The sequence below is a fragment of the Paramormyrops kingsleyae genome, chromosome 23 (genome assembly GCF_048594095.1).
Source record: "Paramormyrops kingsleyae isolate MSU_618 chromosome 23, PKINGS_0.4, whole genome shotgun sequence".
Lineage (NCBI taxonomy): Eukaryota > Metazoa > Chordata > Actinopteri > Osteoglossiformes > Mormyridae > Paramormyrops > Paramormyrops kingsleyae.
In genome coordinates this window covers 21,001,411-21,022,304 of record NC_132819.1, presented here as the reverse complement: position 1 = coordinate 21,022,304, position 20,894 = coordinate 21,001,411, and the positions used below count along the sequence as shown (strand labels likewise).

At 44.7% G+C, this 20,894-nt stretch overlaps 1 protein-coding gene and 1 non-coding gene across 3 annotated transcripts; one reads left to right on the top strand and one right to left on the bottom strand.

Moving 5' to 3' along the window:
• Nucleotides 1-1,250: 1,250 nt before the first annotated feature.
• LOC111848277 (uncharacterized) lies at nt 1,251-19,252 on the top strand. 2 transcript variants are annotated; one of them, XM_023820151.2, is made up of 14 exons: nt 1,251-1,453; nt 5,505-5,606; nt 5,980-6,093; nt 6,476-6,537; nt 7,784-7,846; nt 8,532-8,632; nt 8,881-8,960; nt 9,167-9,216; nt 11,494-11,720; nt 12,293-12,780; nt 13,095-13,931; nt 14,026-14,112; nt 14,823-15,015; nt 15,550-19,252. In XM_023820151.2, exons 1-14 carry the CDS (start codon nt 1,280-1,282, stop codon nt 15,750-15,752), a joined length of 2,781 nt encoding a protein of 926 aa, XP_023675919.1. In that variant the 5' UTR covers nt 1,251-1,279; the 3' UTR covers nt 15,753-19,252. The 2 variants fall into 2 exon arrangements, with proteins under 2 accessions (XP_023675919.1, XP_023675920.1); XM_023820152.2 differs by lacking the exon at nt 7,784-7,846.
• Nucleotides 19,253-20,361: 1,109 nt separating this feature from the next.
• On the bottom strand, nt 20,362-20,433 carry trnap-cgg (transfer RNA proline (anticodon CGG)). Its single transcript has one exon. It is a non-coding gene; the product is annotated as a tRNA-Pro (tRNA).
• Nucleotides 20,434-20,894: the final 461 nt, after the last annotated feature.

The following is a 20,894-nucleotide window of genomic DNA, read 5'->3' as shown; positions in this document are numbered from 1 at the left end:
CCAAAATTGTCATTACATAAGCTTAAAATTAAAGTGAGCCTCAATACTACAACACTAGAGGCGCGATTTCATTTTAAATAGCAAACTTTAGTATAGTACGAATGTACGCATTCAATAAACGAGCAAAGAAAGGCAGATTAAGAGCGCAAAGCATTATATGAAGTCTATTGCGATGACCACGTCTACGAATAGCTTGCCCATGCAAACCAATTACACACCTATCGGTGCAAATCACTGACAGCACTACAAGACAAAAAAATAATACACCGCAGTGATTAAATGCTAGACGAATATCTTGGTTGTGTTTACAAATGAAACGTCTTAAAATGTTTGCTAGGCTGGTGCGGATACGGGTTGGGGTGTGCTAGATGAATTTGAGGAGCTGTGTTAGATCCCACGTAGATAACACACACGAGTCGTAAAATGGAAGACATGACTTGGAGGCGTCAGTATCTCCTAAAAGCGAGACTGCGGCGCCCTCCAGTGTTTGATATGCGTACAGCAGCCAAACCAAACGATTGCGATTTCAGCAGCTATTCCGCTGACCGATTTAACGAGTCTGCTGGTTAAACTGACTTAAATTGATAGATGGTGTCTTAATGTGTCAATAGTGACTGTTACTTTTGCACGGCGTCTTTCTTTCATGCAGTCATTCTACTGTAACTTTAGTTCAAGAAATATGAATAATTATGTATTATAGTTTTATTTATGTATTCTACACGCCAATCAATAAAAATGCTGGATTACTGCACTGTGAAATGAGAAACATTTCTATTTCATGTATAGTGAGGATCAGCATAGTAGTCATATTTAGCATTAATACGCTTATGCGAGAAATGCCCTGATCCATCCTTTTTACCACTGCATCGATTAATAAAACAAGATTATTTCATATAAATACATACACAATGGGTAACTTAAAAGGTATGAATACCGCTAGGCCTATAAAAATGAAATGTATGCAGTAAAACTGTTACACATTCCAACTTCGCATTGATGTATTTTCGTATTCTGATTTAAAAATACAAAATACATGACGCAACAATCAGTGGAAACAAAACTATACATCCAATACACCACCGTGTTATTATTGTCCCTTAAAAAAACCCCAGCAAAGTTAAAGTTTGTAGTTCCAAGGGATATGGTCACCCGACTCGTTCTAGGCCTTTGCCAAAGCTAAAGGACTACAAATCCCAGAGTGGTTGCATAGGGAGATGTCCACTTCCGCGTCCTTCGCCGCAGACGCTCCACCTTCGAACTCTTCCATAATCTAGTAAAGATGTCTGCGGCGGGTATGGGTACGGGCGGCTGCAGACCCGGACCCAGTCCGGGTGCTGCTTCTGGGACCTGTAACCCCCGAAAGTTCAGCGAAAAGATCGCCCTGCATAACCAGCGACAGGCAGAAGAGACGGCCGCCTTCCAGGAGGTCATGCTGGACATTACATCAACTCGGGTAAGTCGAGGTCGGAGGAGGCGGCGGGGTGCGTGGACCCAGAGAAGGACAGGCCTCTTGGGTAGCTGTCAAAGGGAAGGCCGGGATGTCTGGTACTGACGAGGAAGTTGTGATAGAAAGGAGACCGGTGCCTTTATGAAGTGTCCAACTAACCACTTAGGCAAAGTTAGCAAAGTCACATAGCCGCCTGGCGCAACAGGCGCGTGCCCCGTTCCGTAGTCAGGGCGCACATTGATTGGGGTGCTGTCACTCTGTAAGCCGAATAACGAGCCGTCTGCAGCCAGTGTGGCACAGACCAATATTATTGTAGTGCCACAGTCTCATCCGCGGGCGATATTAAAACAAAGCGCTTAGTGACATTTTTCATCGAGGTGCTTCTTATACATTATTTTGTGTTGGGAACAGGCTGCCAGCAGCGTTGTTATTATCACTGAAACAGATGAGATTTTTATGTGCATGAAAAGTACATTTCCGCTGACTGTAAATAGTTGTCAATCCGTGAACACAACTTGATAAACGGCGCATTTAGTTTTAATGTCCATCTGGTCTGCACGGATTTGTTTTGAAGTTTTATTAGCAGCTGTGTTATGTCAGATGATTTTCAGCACCTTAATTCTGTGTACAGGTTAGAGCTATTAGTAACACTCTTAAAATATTCACATTTCGTTTACACATGGAATGTGTCATACAAAAACCTCGCCCTCTCCCGTTACGTAATATACATTAGCATGCATGCGGATATTGTATATTAGGATTTATTAAGATATTGCATATTATGGTATATTGTGATATTGTATATTAGAATGTATTAGGATATTGTAGCCTTCTGATTTTCAGCGTGGCCGTAACTTAACCCTGTTAATTTTCACGCTCACCGTTTCATCCCAGATAATTTGCAGCCTTGTTGTTCAGCGAGGATCAGTTTACGTCGGCTTGACGGATTCGCTCCCGTTTTGTAAGATGCCGTCACAGTGCATTTGCCTGTTCATACGGAAATGTAATTGCCGAAGCCGCCCTGCGCGTAAAGAATAGTAATCGATATGTTTTTCCGAATGGAGAATGGGAAGACGCTGTCGCCTCCTACCGGGAGGGTTGTGAGTTGTAATCCCGCCCAGTTTCCATATCCTCCGCCTTTTTGGATGAATTTCTCCGTCTTTCCTCCCACAATGAAAACTTGTTCACAGCAGAGCAGGATTGCCAACTCTCACGCATCTGGCGTGACACTCACGTTTTCATACTCTTACGGCAAAATTAGCATGTCATTCCATTATAAACCTAAAATGAGCTAAATCAAAAATGCTGGGGGTCGTTTGCAATCCCTACAGACCTTTTACATGGTAACAGAACTGTTACATAGACCTACATGTAAATGCGCGTGCAGACTTGTCTTGAATTGAAAATCTCACGCCAGCCAGCTGACCAAAGTTGGCAACCCTGAACACAGTAATAACGGCAGCAGTCTTAGTGAATAATGATGCCCATAAACTTCAGAACTATCACCATTGACAAGAAAGGGAGGAGCGTTAAAGTGGCACTTAAAACGAAGTGAGTTGTGCGCAATTCTTCGAAATAAAAAAACACCCTCTTAAAGGAGGAAATTCGGAACAAGAAAATAGTCATACCGAGAATATATTGGTTCTTTCTGTCAGTTCTTCATGAGTGAATTACTGACTCAGGCAATGGCTAGCCTTTACGTCTATGTAATGCATAACAGCGTCAATCATTGCAAAAAAAAATGTTTTTAAAGTGATCCCATAACACCAGGTACAAAATTATAATTGATAAATTCAGAATTTAGAAATTTCTTTGCAGATAGGCTACATTGCTATTGCAGCCTACATTACAAATGCTCAAACAAATGCCATATTTGCCGAAATTGAAATGCAGTCGGTAAAGAAAAATTCAGTTTACAATGGAGAATGTATCTAAAATGTAAAGATAGTGAGTGAACTTAAGTGTGCTTCTCCAGCAGTAAAAAAAAAAAAAAACCATCAGCTCTGCCGTATAGACGTCTCCACACTGATTTGACCCGTTTCAAAAGCAAACGTTTCATCTGACCGCGGAGCGTCTAAAACCGCATCAGTGTGTCAACGGGAACGGGAAAGAAAACGGCGCATGAGAGGCAATGCTGAGCGTGGAGGGACCGCGGATGGAGCGCGGAGGGAGCGCGCAGACTCGCCCGCCCGCCCGCCTGACGGACGCTGGAAGTTCACACCTGTTAAACTGCTCTGAGTACGACGGCCAGACACACGGTTTTAAATAAATCAAATACTAATATTTTTAGTAGGAGCACATCTCGCCTCCCTTATGGAGCTGTTTTATAGCTTATGAGACGCAGACAGTAAATTACGTTTCCGTGTGCCATGCAAGGAAATGACTCTTTTGAACAATGAACAAGATGGAGATTGAATTTCAGGATTTATTTTTGAACATTTTGTGTATTTATGTCCCCAGCAGGCATACGTTGACTAATCTCACTTCTCGCTTTCTGCTTTCCTAAAACCCCACGCTAAAAACCCCCAGAGAATGATCATTTATAAGGGATACAAAGAATAGCTGATTATGACCAAAGCGATCATGGTTCCTCTTCAATGAAGTAGCCTGATGCTTTTCTGAATTGTTCTCTCAAACTTACATATAATATAAACGGCCTCTGTTTTTCTTTTCTGGATTCATTCCGGATGTATAATCTGTATACAGATAAACTGTATCTATAATATATATATATATATATATATATATATATATATATATATATATATATATATATATATATAAACCATTAATGGTTTATATATATATATATATATATATATATATAAACCATTAATGGTTTATGTACATGTTTTAGGCCTAATTGTGAAATCTGCCAACGTTTGCGTTTATTTTAGCTCTACGTGGTCCTAGACGAAAAAGCGCGAATAAGATTTTGCAGTTAGCCGGAGTTTCTTTAGCTTGCTTTACAAAGGGTTCTGGAGCTGTTAACCATGGCCTGTGCCAGTGCTTCCAGTTCACGAACTGCGTTGGTGGTTAACGTAATAATAAACCCAAATGAAGAGTGAAAATACATTATTCAGCGTAAACGCACTGTTTGTCTGGACGGTAATATTTCATTCAGCATTTAAATATTCATTTCCTGCCTGTGACACTGGGCTATATGCATTTTTAGCACTTTCTGCTAAAATTGCGTAACGCAAATTTAGATCTGTTTTGATATAAAGCAGTACAGGTCTGACAAGAACTTGCTTAACTACATTTAATTGTAAATGTACGTTAGTTTTACTTAAATTTCTGCACCTCGCTGTGTTAAAGATTTGATTCGGCATCTGCCTTATTTCGTAATATGTTACGCGTATTCTCTTCCTCATTTATTATTGGTCAAAAAGTATTTGGTAATAATTTCATGAAATCAAATGAGGGGGGGGGGGGGGTGTACAATGTACCTGAGCGATGTGTCATGTCATTGGTGAACTAATATTCTATGGTTGCCATGGTAATGGTAGCTCAGTGCTTGTTGTTTGTGTGTTAATTAGCCATGATGCAAATGGTGAATTTATTTTTTACAAATATTGCATTATAAACAATGAGGATTATATTATTATTATTATTGTTGTTGTGGTGGCGACTCTGTGGCATCACGCATCCAGCATTGTGGTTTTGAATCCCGATTCTTCTCTGTGGGTGTGGAGATTGTATGTTGTCCCTTCCAGGGTGGGGGTCCTGAACTACCTCAAGCCTGCACTGGATAAATGTTTAGGGGGAAACAAATGGATGGATCATATTATTTTGTCTTTAGTTGAAACAGTGCTTGTTCTAGCTCACACATGGTTCATGTTAAGTGGCCAGCAGATCATGTAGTTTAATGAAATTTAATAATAAAAATCAAATGTCAAACACTTGGGACATTTGGGAGCCTTTCTAGGAAGAATAGCGTCAATTTCTCCATATCAGAGACATTGCTATAGGGTTAGTTCTAGCTAGTGGCAAACCTGCACTTTTTTAGACTGAGAGCTATTTTTGTGTTTAATCTTCACTTTCCTCTGTTCGCCAGATTCAGGCACAGAAGGAACGTCTGGCTCAGAACCAGGGTCCGTGTTACGGAGGGTCCCTGCCCAACGTCAACCAGATCGGCAGGTCCAACCCAGAGTTTCAGGTGAGACACAGGGCCGTCGGCCATTTTAATGCTGCATGTACCCTGAAGGGTTTTTGTTTAGAAGAAGGCCTGAAAAAATCCGTAAATTGAACTAGAATAAGTTGCTGGAGCCAAACTGTGCAAGTGATCTCTCTGGCCATCTTTCCTAGAATGCAACCGCAGAGGAACTGAAGTCTAGTATGATATCGTGTGCTAAGTTTAGTGCTGCCTTTAGGGCTGCAGAATTAAATTATAAGCATGGAGGGTACAGTGTGAGTAGATGCTCCCATGGGTCAGTAATTTCAAGTAACTAAATGCATGTTCATTGTTTGGAAAGTGAATGATTGTCGTGCCTCAGCGTAGCTCTCAGTTTCTCCCATGTGCTCTCGCCCAGGGTCAGTTCATATCTGATCTGGACTCCGCACGACAGACGAGGCACCACGGCCTGGTGGAGCGAGTTCAGAGGGACCGGCGACCCGTGCTCTCTGGTGCCCCCTATAGGAGACGAGTATCCTAACCCTCTAAAGTTGCGTGGGAAAGGTTTCGAGCGGAGTTACCTTTGATGTGGGGGCTCCACCATGGGATTTTCACGTGGGTCTACAAAAGCATCAGTCGGTTATTTTCCCGGAGTTTTGTCTTGTCTAAAATCATCGGTTTCAGAAGATGTGGAAATATTGCCAAATTTAACTAGACAAAATTTTAGTCTAGTTAAATGATATAATCTGAATAACATTAATACAAAATATTCTGCAAAAAGTCAAATTCTTGCCTTTGCTGTGGGTCTGCTTGTTTACTGTTTGTATTTGTGCCACTGATGTGTAAAGAACTGTTATGATGACGTGTCTATCACTACGTGTGATTTTGGTGATGCCTTAACCAGCTGCTCTCAGCGGGACTGCCCTACATACAGCTCTGCTTACCTGTCGCCAGCCCCCAGCCTCAGCTGGAGAAGGTAACTTCCCTGGGATATTCCTTTCCTTGAGTGTTTTTCCTCTTGCCCACACAGCCGCTGTTCTGGCTCGGTGGCTCGCTAACCGGGTGCTGCCGTGTCGTCGGACCTCGCTCCTCTTTCCTCCCTCCGGCGTCGCTCGTTTACTTTCCCTTCCTGCCATCTTTCCGATGTCTCCCTCAACTAACATCTGGAGTGAAGGGACATCCGTTGTCTTGATCTCGCCGGTTCACTTTCTTCAGATTGGGATCGACAAAAAAGAATAAATGTTTTCCTGCCTACTACAGAGTGCCGAATATTGGCCTCGGCGATGGGGCGGCACTGACCGTGTGAGTCTGGTCAGTCTTTAACCACAGAGATTGCAGCTTGACCAATGGTCTCGTTCCATTAGGTTTCACTAACATTTCGAGCTTCAGTGTTATTGTTCTTTGAGATATCCACGGGCTTCCTCTTGACTAATTAAAAAGACTTCGGTTAAAAATTTCTTTTTAAAAAGTACGTCAACAACAAATCGGCATGGCTGCGCTGCAGCAACAGTAGGCAAGAACATGTGGGGGCCGATGTGCTCGCTCAGATACACACCGCAGATGCAGTCATACTTGCGGCATTGGCCCCCACCATTTGTCATGAAATATATGAAGCGCATGGTGCAATTTCCTGTCTTGATGGGGCAGTTTCAGTGGCCCCCACTCATACAGTCACTTTGGGGCCCCCTGCCCTCTCTAGTGTAGTCCTGTTTGTGGCCGCCCATGCAGATGCGTGACTTGAGTGGAGGTAAACCCTATCGTTGTTCATGGATGAGCATCAGTCAAAAGTAGATTTTTTTTTTTTTTTTTGGGAAATCATTTCGGAGATTGTAGAGCGCCTCTTTTAGCCTTATGGATTGAAGTTGAATATTTAATCTGTTTCTATCCCCTGTTTTGTCAGATGAACCATTACAAGAGATTCATACATTTTCATGAGTTTGCGAGTCAGTAATCCCCTTAAGAGTCAGGCAAAACGAACAGAAGGGCTTTCAGGAAGCATGAGGGCTAAGCAACCGGCTGGAAAGGCTGCGATGGCTCTGGCCCCCGCGTCCCCTCAGGGGGGCCGTCGCCATGGCGCTCTCATCCTCCCCTTCTCTCAGCTTCGCCTCCCGCTACCTTTCCTTCACCACCTCCGCTCCTTGGGCTCCGTCTCATCGTTTATCAGTTTGTTCTTGGAGGAGGTTTCGGAAATTAACGCCCTCGTCTCTCTGTCGGTCACCAAGGCACTGGTCCCCCGATGCGCCGGCGGATAAATCCCAGTCGCTGGCTGGCGTCACACTCAACAGGTGAAACCAGCTCCTCTCCTCCTTTCCTACCCCTCCCCCCCCCCCCCCCGATACTGTCGTTGTCTTAGGCTTGCCGTGAGCAGTCATCTTTATTCCTCTCACGGAACATCCGGCTTGCCTAGACCACAGAGAATATCACCCTTCATCTCTGCATAATTCAGTTTGTGGTGCCCCCCCCCCCCCTTCCTCTCTTTGAGTTGCCAAGGAAACTGGTTTTGCTGCAGGGTGTGGGGATGTTGGAAGCTAGTTTGGTTTCCAACGCGGAGCTCTATTTCAGCCCGTGCGATAATATCATGGAAGGCGTTCGATTGATTATCGCGTTCAGTGATCAGTGGATAGTCGGATGGCTGGAGCAGTCCGTTTGGCTTTTGCCGTTTCAGATCATATGCCTCAACAAGACGTGTCCTAGGCTTGGAGTGGAATAGCCTATATTGCCCTGTTTCCATTCCAGTATTTACAGTCTTTTTTTTTTTTTGGGGGGGGTGAAGTGATGTAATTATTCTGCATGGATAAATGTGCAAGAGATGAAAGACAAGAAATGGGGGGAGGGGGGTGAGAGAAATTTCCGGGTGACGTGGTGGAGGAACACGGTTGTCATTTTCGTGTTTGTTCCCCATTTCGGTGACCTCTCAGTCTTCCATTCCTTGCCTAAATTTCCCCCCTTATTCTGGCTCCCCTGTCGCAGGACAAACTCTGACTCTGCCCTGCATACCAGTGTCATGAACCCGCATGCTGGGATCCATTCCAGCCCGGGACACGCCCTGACCCATCGGAACCGGCGAAGCAGTGAGTGCCGGCCACCCATGTCAGCCTTGGTGACCTCGCGTGTTTTAGGGCAACCAACAAGGAGGCATCTGAATATAGTCTGCATGTCAGGCTTTGTGTGTGTGTGTGTGTGTGTGTGTGTGAGAGGTATGCAAGGCCAGTCTGTCTCTATATACCTATCATAGCAATGCCTTGGGGTCCATAGTTACTGCATAGGGGGTCTCCTACCTGTCCTTCAACCCAAGTTGTTACCCCTCCTCTTGGACCAGTGTTCCCCTACCCGGTGCCCCCCATTGAGGAGAATGTTCTGGATGAGGAGAGCCTGCTCAAGTCCTGGGACGCCAAGAAGGTGAGCCAGTTAAGTTAGGGGTATGGATCTGTAGCCAATCGAGTCACAATATGCAAATGAGACGTCGTCTCCCGGGAATGCTGGTGAATGAAATGAGATGCTCAGTGTTTGATTGTTAAGATAACAGATATTGTTTAATTCAACTCATTTGTAAGTGCAGATGTCATTACATCATGAAAAATATCTACTGTTTTACTTGTTTACAGCTAACTGCGCCAACATCTCGACCTAAATCCTGTGAAGTCCCGGGAATCAAGTAAGTAGCCACAAAAATGCTAATTTTCTGAAAACAACAATGCCAGATAAATGGTTATTATTGTTTTCATGCCAGCAAGTCCTATTTGCACATTGAGTGTAGGGTCCATAGGTGCTTATAGTACAAGAGTTAACAGAGCAGGGCTACTTAATTCAGTTTGATTTCTTGGGATATCTACAGTTAAATTAGCCAAGTATTAAATGGCTAGCAGTTAATACACTTGAAAAAGTTTGTGAACCCTTTGAAATCATCTGGATTTCCACATAAGTGGCTCCTAATATGTGATCTGATGTTAAGCTGAGTCAAATTAGTCTTGCTTAAAGTATGCGTACAACATTTCATATGCCAAATCTTTGTTGCCAAAGTGGTTTAAACAGGGTAATTGATGGCAGAAGTGTAGGTCATGAGAACTTGAAAACAGGGTAATTGGATTTAGGTGTTAGAGTTAATTCAGGTATAAAATTGACCTGCCTTGCTATATACATTACATTTCACTTACTTGACCTTCACAGCAGAATTCTATTGGAGTGCAGTATGGTCCAATGAAAAGAGACCTTCCACAAAGTGTCGTGAAAGCTCATAATACTGGAATGGGTTACCAATGGATTTCTCAAAACTTGGACCTGTATCAGTCCACAGTAGGGCGTTGATGGCATCTTAAGACTTCAGGGGCTAATCTGACCTAATCTGTCTGGGGGTCATCATACTGAATTCTCTCTCTAAATATATGATGAGCATAATACTATGAAAGTTTTGGAAAATGTTGCCCTGGACTGTTCTGATGTATAGAATTCTAAAACTCAGACTACGGCTGTTAAAACATCTGAGCTAAACTAATCATTTGGGTCTTGTTTTGATTAATTAATTTAAGTCATACAGTGTGAATGAATTATTTAACGCTAGCTTTTATGTAAAGGGACTTGCAGTTGAGGGAGGGGCTACAATTTATTTGTACTCCCTGGGGTTTGAACCCATGACCTTCGTATTCTTAGCACAAGGCTTTACTTGTGGAGGAACAGGGGCATAGAGGTGGGTCTCCTACAGAGAGGAGTGTCAGGGCGTGCTGTAAAATCCTCAAGTGACACGTGACCCATACTCTCTGGTGCCCCCTATAGGTAAATCCTATAGTTAACATCTCTATTCTTAAATCTACCATAAGTACATTGAGCAACTGTGGTGTTCAAGGGATGTTACCAGAGAGGAAACCACCTGGTCTCCCTGCCGACCAGCTCAAGTTAGCTACCACTTGGATGCTCCCCACTGGATCCGTGTGATGCGACAGATGAGACATTTGACCTTTTGCTAAATGTACTCAGCAAGAGTAAAACCTCATCCCAGCTGTGCAGTGCGGCGGATGGAGTATCGTGCCGTGGACCTGCTTTGCTGCCTCAGGGCCTAAGTTGCAGTCAGTGAGAGAGCAGCGTTAGGAAATTCTGCGGCAGGATATCTGCGTGCGATCTAAAATGCAAAAGAATCGCCCTGTCATGCAACATGACAGTGATCCCGAATGCAGGAGTAGCTCAATGATAGTGTGACTCAACAGAAGAAATCTTAGAACGGGCGAGTCAGTCTTTTAAGGGCTGTCCCAAGCAGGCCGCTGAAGAAGAACCACATGGAATTAACAGTTTTTTGTTTTGTTTTTTTTTTGTACAGTAAGAGCCAAAATACCTCCTAAACTGCTGTGCTGGTGTGATCAGCTACAGCAGGCTGGGAACTTAAGGATTCATGGGTTTTCCATCAATTTCCTTGTTTGTTAAAAAGACCTCAGTAAACATTTGACATTTGCCGTGAGTTTGTTAAATAGGAAGCATTATTCTGACTTCTGGCGGAAATCATCGTCATACCGTGTGGGTTCACAAACTTTTTCTCAGATTTGTAATGCCTTGTTCCTTAATTAAAGCTTAATGTTTAATTATGTAGCATTAATCAGTGGGACTTTCTGGTAGAGAGTGTTAGGCTCTGGACCAGTTGAAGTTCCTGTCGCCATCGCCAGTGTAATGTATCCAGTTCAGTCCATGAAATGCTTTCATGGGGAACCAGCCGAACGAAATGGACCAGAACAGGGTGTCAGGTTTACGTCAAGAAGATTAGAGAGAGCAGTTCTGCTCCCTTGTCAGCCCGACGTAACCCCACGCTTAACTCGCACTGCAGCTACATACCACCTTTGTATTCTTAGCACAAAAAGTATAAGTTCTCCCTGTGTATGTAAATTGCGCTGGTTCAGAGCTGTTGACGTGATCCCGTCTCCCTTTCCATCTCTTATTGCCCCCCCCCCAGCATTCTACCATCACCGGCACAGCAGTCAGGCACCCCCCTCAATCCGGCGACCCTGAGCACCGGAGGTTCCCTGCCAGACCTCACCAACCTGCACCTCCCCTCCCCGATGCCCTCCCAAAAGGAGGAGCTGGGGTGCGCCTCCCTGTGTGGGGGCGGCAGCACGGGCAACTTGGCGGCCACTCTCACCCAGCTGGGCATCACCGCGGACGGCACCTTCAGCCTGCCTGGTGAGTGCTGGCGCCCCCTGGTGATCCTGGGGTGCAGAACGGCGCTTTTACAATCGCACATTCTTACACAAGATGTAATGTGAGAGATGAAGAGGGCGGTGAATCAGCGGCGGGCTACACTTAGCGTTCCAGGAATCCCTCCTGTCTTCCTGGGATTCTGCTTTAACTTTCCACAAATGTTTGTAGTTTTCCATAACTTTGGTTTGAAAGCCCATCTGCTGTTAATGTTTGTTTTTTTCCTCTCCATAACAACCTGTGTCCAACCTGTGACCTGCAGCATGGATGGTTCTTTATCTAAGAACAGTTATGTCTTTTGACTCAATCTGTTTGGTATGCTAGCCTCTCTAACATCAGAAATGCCCAAGACCATTAAATACACTAGCATTCCTTTTAAGCAAAGACACAAATCTTGATTTAAATTGTGTTTTATATTTGGTTCAGCTTCTGATGTTTTTCAGAGTCTCGTGCTTCTGTAGTGAAAAGTGTACACTACCACATTCTGTCAGTAAGCTGGCTGGCCAAGACTACTTTCTGTTCATCTTTTTTCTCCTCTTTCTGTTTTTCTCTGACAGGCTTGTCAACGCCTCTACAAGGAACATTCAGTAACTCTATGCTTCAGTCCTCGTTGAGCCATCCCAACATCCAGTCATCTCTGAGCTGCCATTCCTCCCATGATTCCCTGAGCTCCACCTCCTTGCAGTCGTCACTTAGCAACCCATCTCTTCAGTCCTCTCTAAGCTCCTCCCCATCTTTGCCTTCCTCTCTCAGCAACCAGTCTCTGCATTCCTCCCTCAGTAGCTCCTCCCTCAGTGGCAAATCCCTCCAATCAGCGGCCAATAACCACAGCTTCAGTAGTGGGATAGGTGGTTCCGGATCTTGTTCCTCCTCTTCCTCCTATTCTTCACTTCTGGGGGGGCAGCAAGGGCCATCGCTCACCACATCACCGCGGAGGCGAAACCAGCTCAGCCCGCTCAAATTATCCGTTGGCACAGAATCTCGTTGGCATCCCTCAAAGCAGTTTTCCCCAACCATGTCCCCAACATTGTCATCAATAACACAGGTAGCGTGACCACTGTGATTGGCTTAGAAATTGTACTTTATAATATTTAAAGTTGTATGTTTGTATCATTATTTAGAATGAATTTAGGGATCTACTAAAGAAGAACGCCAAGTAATCCTTGTTGACACATGTTCGATATTTATTAGCAGTGATGTTTTGCGAAAACAAGCATTTTCTTTTGCTTGCTAATATATGTTTCATAATGTATATTACATTCCGGTAGCCCATGTTTGTAATTATAATTAATCTGTACCCATTGTTGTGTTTCTTCTTGTGTGTTCGAACTGAGAGACCATACCTCCTTGCCTTTGTAGGGAGTTGCTCTGGATACAAGCAAACTGCCAGTGGATCAGAGGCTACCATCCTATCCTTACGGTCAGGTCCAGCAGTCCCACCTGTGTCCTCAGCAGTCCGCCCACCCAGGTACAATGATGACGCATCTACAGCAGCCTCAACAGTCTGACCTACAGCACCAACCGCAGCATCATCCACAACAGCAACAACAGCATCATCTACAGCAGCACCAACACCAACAGCAACATCACCTACAGCAGCAGAACTTAGAGCAGCCACAGCTGCAGAAACAGCAACAGCACCAACAGCAGCATAAACACCAGCTACCGTACCAGAAACAAACAAATCTGCAGCAAGACCAACAGCAGCACCAAATTATACAGCAGCAGCAGCAGGAACAGGAACACCACCAGCAACAGCACCTACAGCAGTCTGGGCTGCACCAGTCTGGTCAACAGCATCTAGAGCCGCAACACCAACAGTACCCACAGCTGCCTGGCCTACACAACGCTAGTCAGCAGCCACAATGGCTGCAGTTTCAACCGCAGCAGCAACCACAGAACCAGTTGCAAGTTCAGGCACCGCACCGTGGCCTGGAACAGCAGCGGCAGGTACCAGGCATGCACAGGGTTCCCGCGACTTTGCCTCTGCATATGGAGAGCTCGCAGAACCTGCTAAGCCCGCAGAGAAGGGCGCCCGAGTCTGCATCACAACCGGGCCTGAACTGCGGCCGGGCTCTCACAGGGAGACCGCCTTTGAGTGTTCCAAATCCGCAGGCGACAATGGACCAGCTCCTCACAGCCGGCCTGCCTCCATCAGCCAGTCAATCTCTGCCTGCCAACTTGGACCTTCAGAGCGTAAGGGCGGCCCACAAGTTCCCTGAACAGCCAATTCTATCCTACGTTTTTCTCTAGCGTTCCTCTTCCCCCATGTTTCTCTTCTCTCCAACAGGAGGCCTCATTGCTGAGCTCTCTGCTAGATGAACCTTTTGTGAACCTGCGGCTTCCAGGCAGACAGGGCCAGGAGCTGTCTCAGCAAGTAAGGAGTTCACCCAAATGACTGCTCCTCTTCTGTTCTAGCTAGCGGTGCTCCGATTTTGTCTCATATTACCGATATCTGGCTAACATCGGAACTCCACAAATCTGTAGTGAAGCTGACGTTGGGGACATTACTTAACATCCCATGAATGTGTGTAGTGACCACATCATATAGTGCAGGCAGGGAGACATCAGTAAAGTAGCGCCGACTTGGGAGACTGTGGCGAGGTTCTAAGTGATGAATGAGCCGACAAAATCCCTCATCCTCTGTGACAGAAAATGACTGATTGTCCAGTGTGATAAAATCCATTATTTTAGTGATTATATCTGTATGCTGCTTACTTTGAATATTGACTAAAGTCTAAATATCAGATAGTAGTACCCAAGATCAAGACCGAAATTGACACAAGAGACTGATGCTAATGTCTTGCCGATACCGATATGTTAACTGATACTCTCTGGGTTAGAACTAGAGGTATATTAGCAGTTAATCTATGGAGCTCAAATGGAGTAGAAATCACCACATGGTATGATTGGGGGTAGTTTGTGGTGTAGCGGGTTAGGACACTCTGCCTGTGATCAGAAGGTCACTAGGTCAAATCCCCTGGTTGTTGATTTCATTGTTGGGCCCTTTAACCTGATCACCCAGGCTTCCCTCTACATCCTTACGCTTTTAATGGACACCTTTCCTCTCACTGCCCATGTTCTTAGCTGAGGAGGTTCTACATGGAGACGTCAGGGAGCGACCGGTCCTTCGGCCAGGCCGGTGGCTCTGAAACAGGGAAGGATGAAGCCAGCCCCATGGACTCTCACTCCGCCACTATCCATCAGCTCTTGAACCAGCAGAACCAGAGCCAGAACTTCAGCACAGGCAGCCACAAAAACCCCAATATACTGCTGAGTGGTGAGATCGAGATTGAAGAGACACCTTCACCCTTTGGATTTAGGCTGTTATATTGGTATATTTCTTGTCTGGCATGTATGGATCCTTCTTAGCTTCAGCTTAGCTTGACGTTCTTAGGTTTCTCTTCAGGCTATAGGGAACATTTCTTGCCTACAGTACTTCCCATAATCCGCCCTGTACCACCTTTTCCCCCCATTTCAAGCACTGCTTTAGAACATTTATCTGTATCCCCTTTTTACCTACGATGGCCGGTACAGCACTTTGGACTGATTTCGCAGTCAGTCAAGCTTGATGCTTCAGTTTCTTCCCTCACTGCCAGCAGATGAACATCAACTCAAAAGGACACAGCCTGTAGAAAGTAGACTTGCAGAACCATGTTAGGAGGGAATATCCACCAGTTTCTGTCTATTTTTGTCCATCGTCTAGCCCCCACAAACACAAAGCTCAACATGAGCTGTCAAAATGTAGCAGTGTACCCATAAACACAGAGTTATTAACGTAATTGACCCGCATCATTCTCTCCCACCTACACAGGGAATTCAACGCCAGTGCTATCCAAGGAAATCACTTGCACCCTGTCCAGCATGCCTGGATTCGAGGGGGACCCCTTCGGCCTGGACGATCCCCTGCGGATGGACCCCCTGGTGCTGGAGGGCCTCGGCCTCCTGGAAGATGGGGAGCTGGTGCTGGCTGACCCCGCTGTGGAGGACTCGTTCCGCTCGGAGCGTTTCCACTGACACGGCTCCGGTGCTCGGCATCAGCAGCGGTGACACAGCGGTCTGGGAACGAGACTAACAGATTAATTTTCTACCACGCTGTGGGGCTCATGCACTAATACTACTCAGAAAGAGAAACTATGGTTTATCTGGGATACTGAAAACTGCACTTTGGAGACCTTTGCGGGTATGAAGCATCTCTTGTGGCCTTAAATCCTTTAGTCTGGTTATTGTGGTAGAATGCCTTTTCTGCATGGTGGTGATGAATCAAGAAGCACTTGGCACACCGTAGCCGTAATGTCGTAACGGACAGTCCATCCTCGGTCATGATGATCTAGTGCTTTCTGGGCACTGTCAGCTTGCCGGATTGCACTGGCCAGTGGTATCTCCAGATCTTCTTTAGAAGTTCAAGTCAGATACAGGATGTGGTGGGATGTGGAGCCTCTGGTCAAAATGGAACTCATGAACATGAATCTGGTGCCCCCCCACACCCCAAAGGTGATGGGGCACTATGTCCCCCTCCATTCCCTATGCCAGGCAAAACAAAAACATCCTCTTTTTCCCCATTGGATGACAACCCCCCCCCCCTCCTCATTAATGGAATGGCCAGCTTTGCACATCATCTTATGCATCCCCCGGTTTTGGTCGTGTGGGCTCTCAGGCGGACATCTGGAATGTCTAGGTCTCTGATATTCCCGTTTGACACCCGAAAGCCATGAAAAACGCAGGACCTGGGAAGTTGTTATGGTCTGGCTGTAGCCTTTCCTGACCCTCAGAGCTGGAAAGACCTCAGCTTGATGAGTGGAAGGAGTCGCTCCTTTGGTTGTTATAAAGGATAAAATATATATAACATGCAGTTTACTGAAAATACATAGGCGAGGCTGGAGAACTGCTGTGCTTCTCTGGGTGGAGACTTTAAAAGGACCTGGATCCGGTCCAGTGTGGTCGTCATTTTGATACATTCCTACCATGACATGGCAGCAGCGGATGTTCGGGTATTCTCTTGGTCTACTTTTTAAGGAATCAAATCTATAACAACATATTTTATGGCCTGTTATTTTTCATGTTAAGGGCTATTTGGGAACATAAAATATGTACAAGGAAGTATTTGGGGTGTCAGTTTTCCAACAGCTACGCACTGTAATTATTTTTTATTAATAATTCTTTCTCTGCTCTAGCACATTGTGTTAGTGAACGCTGAGAAAGGCATGTGGAATCAAATGTAAATATTATTAACTCTGTTTACTCTGTTCTCAGTGGGAAAGCCCTGATTTAGCCCTTAAAGCACCTCACCTGCATGGCATTCCTCAGCGGAGGTGCATTTGGGTGCGTCGCATTGCAGCGGCCTCTAGGTGCAGCTGGTGCAGAACCAGCCTGCAACAGAGCGGGACTGGTGACCATGCATGTTCACTGCATCTGCCTGGCATGGATCCAAATGAATAAGAACCTGGGTGGATGAAAGTCATTTGTGGTTCAATCCAGGCCTGGTTGCTAATCGCAAGCCACCCAACATAAGATTTAAGCAGGTTTTGGGTTCTTGCATCTCCTTGGAGGAATCCGTCTTTACTTCCTGTAGAGATAACAACTAAGAATTTTGTATCTTTATGTTGTTTTTTTTCCACAAACAACTGTTCTTGCAATTAGTGTTTTATTATAATAATTATGTCAGAAATTTTGATTTGGAAATGTATAATTTGCACTAACAGAAAGCAGTAATTTCTGATTAAAATATTGTTCTTTAGTGTAATTGCAAAACAGCTGTATTTAAAGCAGTTCATTTTATGCAGTTTGTCAGCAGTGTTGTTAATTTGTGACTGGGGCATGAAGCTGTTGACTGTTTGTATCCCCTAGAATAATCCTTGCTGAATAACCCTTGCTGTAATTACCAAACCGCTTCCACGATATTTGTTCGTCGACAAGGGCGTAGATTTGAGTAAGGAAGGTAGGGACATGTTCCTGTCAACATTGTGAGAGTACCATGTGTGTTTTGGGGGGTGGGGGGGGTTCAGGCCTAACTTCGTCCCTTTTTATGTTGAAGCCAAACCTACATCCTTATTCTTTTTATCACATTGCATTTCTCTCTTTTTTTTTTTTTTTAATCATGCCCATGCTTGGCCACTAGAGGTAACTGTTGAGCAGCAAACATTTAAACCAGCTGATTTAGGAATTTCCTACACTGGTCACATTTTCACTGATCTGGTGGTTCAGTGGGAAATCCCATTTACAGCTCGAGTCATGCACAGTTTACATGGTTGTGTGGGTCTCCTTCTCCATGTATACCATTCAGGTGAGTTGGTGACCCTAGATTTCCAAAGCGTGCGCACGATTGTGCCTGAATGCCTGGCACCGGACTGGCATACTGTGCGGAATGCCTTATGGCCTATGCTTGCCCAATGGGCTTTGGATCGCCGCAGTCCGAAGTGGATCTTTATCTCATTATTTAAAAAGTCTAATGATGTCTTAGCAATGGAAAACTAGTAATAAATAGGTTTATACTTAGTCTTAAATCACCTAAAATTAAAATCTTCTCCTGTAATAAACCGGGTTCTCCAGTCTCTCCTCAGGAATCTCCTGTTGAATCAGGTGTGCTGGTGAAATATTACAAATGGGGTCCCTAGGGGAGAGTCTGAGAGCCAATCTTCAGTCCCTCCCTCCTTGCCCGGCTGCCTTTGGCAATTCATCCATGTAGTGAGCCACTCTGCTCCAAGTATCTGGGTGGCTTGTGTCCTTTGGCAGTACTCTAGGGGTGAGGTGACACTGGTGTTAAATTAGAGGGTGTGACAGCCATGTCCATGCTTGGCCAATCACCCGGGGAGGTCAAGGCCATATCAGTAACCACGCCAGTCGAGCAATGAGACAAGAAACACAAATGATTTAAACCAGTGTTTCTGAACCCAGGTCTTGGGAACTGCCAGATGGTCACATTTTTGCATCCTACTGGGAGCTGGGAGGGAGCATAAATGTGGGCCGCCTAGGGGTCGTCGAGGAGCAGGTTCAGTAATAATGCTTTAAACAAGTTAATTTTATTGGTTCTTCAATCACAGATCACAGTTGACTGGAAGACAGCTGATCAACCTTAGAACGATTACCCAGCCCTTAGTTATTAATATGACATATTTTAAGCATCTATGATGGTTTATTGCCTCTCTGAAGATAAAGCTCTAGATGCAGTAGCAATTCAGTTGAAAGACAATTGGGGAATGTGGGGAAAAAGCCATATTTGTCTGGAAATTATTCTCACTTGTTGCTATTATTAATAGATGTTCATCTTTTATGTAGAATAACATGCATATATACATTTCATTAGTTGTCTCGAGCAGTGCTATGCAGTTGTCTTTCATGGTATTTTCCTGTGTGTTACATGTGGTGTTTTTTAATGTTTGTTCTTACCAGGGAAAAACAGATGTTAATATGCCGTTTGCCATAGATGTTTCCTTAAATCTAACAAGTATAGAGTTTTTAAAGAAAATGCTGTGTACAGACACGTTATTTTACAAGAAAAATAAATTACCAGAAAAGTACAGTTGTGTGGGCCATTTCATTGACTACAACCTATAAGTCACTTCAGTATGAAGATTTTGTGTGGGTATGGAATTCCATCCATTTTAGTGAACAATCAGCCAATTGAAAGTGTGACCGACAGCCTGTCTTCGAAGAGTATATCCTGTGTTGGACCCTAGTTTTTTACAGGTCTGTCTCATTCACACAAATGTGGAGTCACCAGTTTGACCAAGAACACTGCTGGTGAACCCATTAGACGACAGGCAGAGCCGAGGGCGTCATAAGGCCAACTGATAGCAACCATGTGACAAGTCCAGACTCCAGACCGTCAAATAACTCATGGTCAAGTAAACTGGCTGATTGACCTGCGCCCTCTTGTGGCATACTCTGATAGCAGAAGTCACCTTTTCTTTTCGTACCTCAAAATTTATTTTTGGGAATGCCATATACATTACAATCAGCAGTCAGTATTTCTTTGTGTTTAAAATGCTATCAGTTATTCGTTTGGTCTTCGTTTCATATTATGAGAACGGACCATTGTGTTGTGTATTATGAAAATAGCGCTTCTTGCATAGTTTTGCAAATACGGTTGTAATCATGTCGCTCACGCTACAGGTGTTGGTAGGGATGACTTGAAAAGCGAATCTCTCTGAAGACCAACGGGGTTTGTTCACGGGACTTCGCCTACTTCAAAAAATTAGGTCGCAGCTAAGCTGCAAATCTGCTTTTCTACACCTAGGCCTTGCCTACATGCCTCACCCCGTCCATCGCAGTGCTTCTGACCCAGCGCCTTATCACCTATATAAAGGGATCCAAGCCAATATTATATACACTATTATATAACATCACAGTTGCAGGAAGCTCACGGTACACCCCAGATGACAGAACATTACATAGCGCCTATTCACTCATTAAGGACAACATTGACTATGCCGCCTTTGTCATATTTGACAAATATTTGTCATATTGTCATATCACAGAAGTACAATGAACTTCAGTCTTTGCTTATCCAACTTTGCTGTCCTATGACATAGTCATAAAGCATACATAGAGGTGAGAGCAAAGCTTTGCATTACAGCTTCCTTCGGGCCTTTGCCAAAGGGGCCCAACAGTAATATGTTCATAATGAGGGCTCGTCCGGGATTTGAACCCGGGACCTCTCGCACCCGAAGCGAGAATCATACCCCTAGACCAACGAGCCACACCGCATACGTCTCGCCAAAACGTTTTTACCAATCACTGAAATTATAATAATGTAGTTCAAATCAAATTATCTCATTTTCTTTGATAAATAGTTCATTTTCATTTACTACCAAACAACCTATTTTACTCATATTCATACCGTACAGCAAAACTGCGAAGCACAATAACTACACAAACCGTAAGACCCCAACGCTCATATTTCGCTTCAGGATAAGAAACTGCGGATTTAAACTGGCTGAAACAAAGATCTGGGAGTTGGGAGGGAGCAAAACGTGGACAGTCTGCGGGTCCCCGAGGACTGGTTTGAGAAACAGTACTGTAATGATCTAGTGGGAGGAGTGGTCTTTGCGATGAACCTGACCAGTAACAGATGGCGCACGTATAACCCAACCCACCTCCAGTCAGATGGGGCGACTCTGACTTCTATAAACAAACACAAATGAACAATAAAGTGATTTT

Bases quoted from the DNA above. Each gene is read 5' to 3' on its own strand.
- LOC111848277 (XM_023820151.2), top strand. From the start codon at position 1,280: ATGTCTGCGGCGGGTATGGGTACGGGCGGCTGCAGACCCGGACCCAGT. The intron at 5,607-5,979 runs GTGAGACACAGG...GCTCTCGCCCAG, and splicing joins GGTCCAACCCAGAGTTTCAG to GGTCAGTTCATATCTGATCT. The intron at 14,113-14,822 runs GTAAGGAGTTCA...CCATGTTCTTAG, and splicing joins GCCAGGAGCTGTCTCAGCAA to CTGAGGAGGTTCTACATGGA.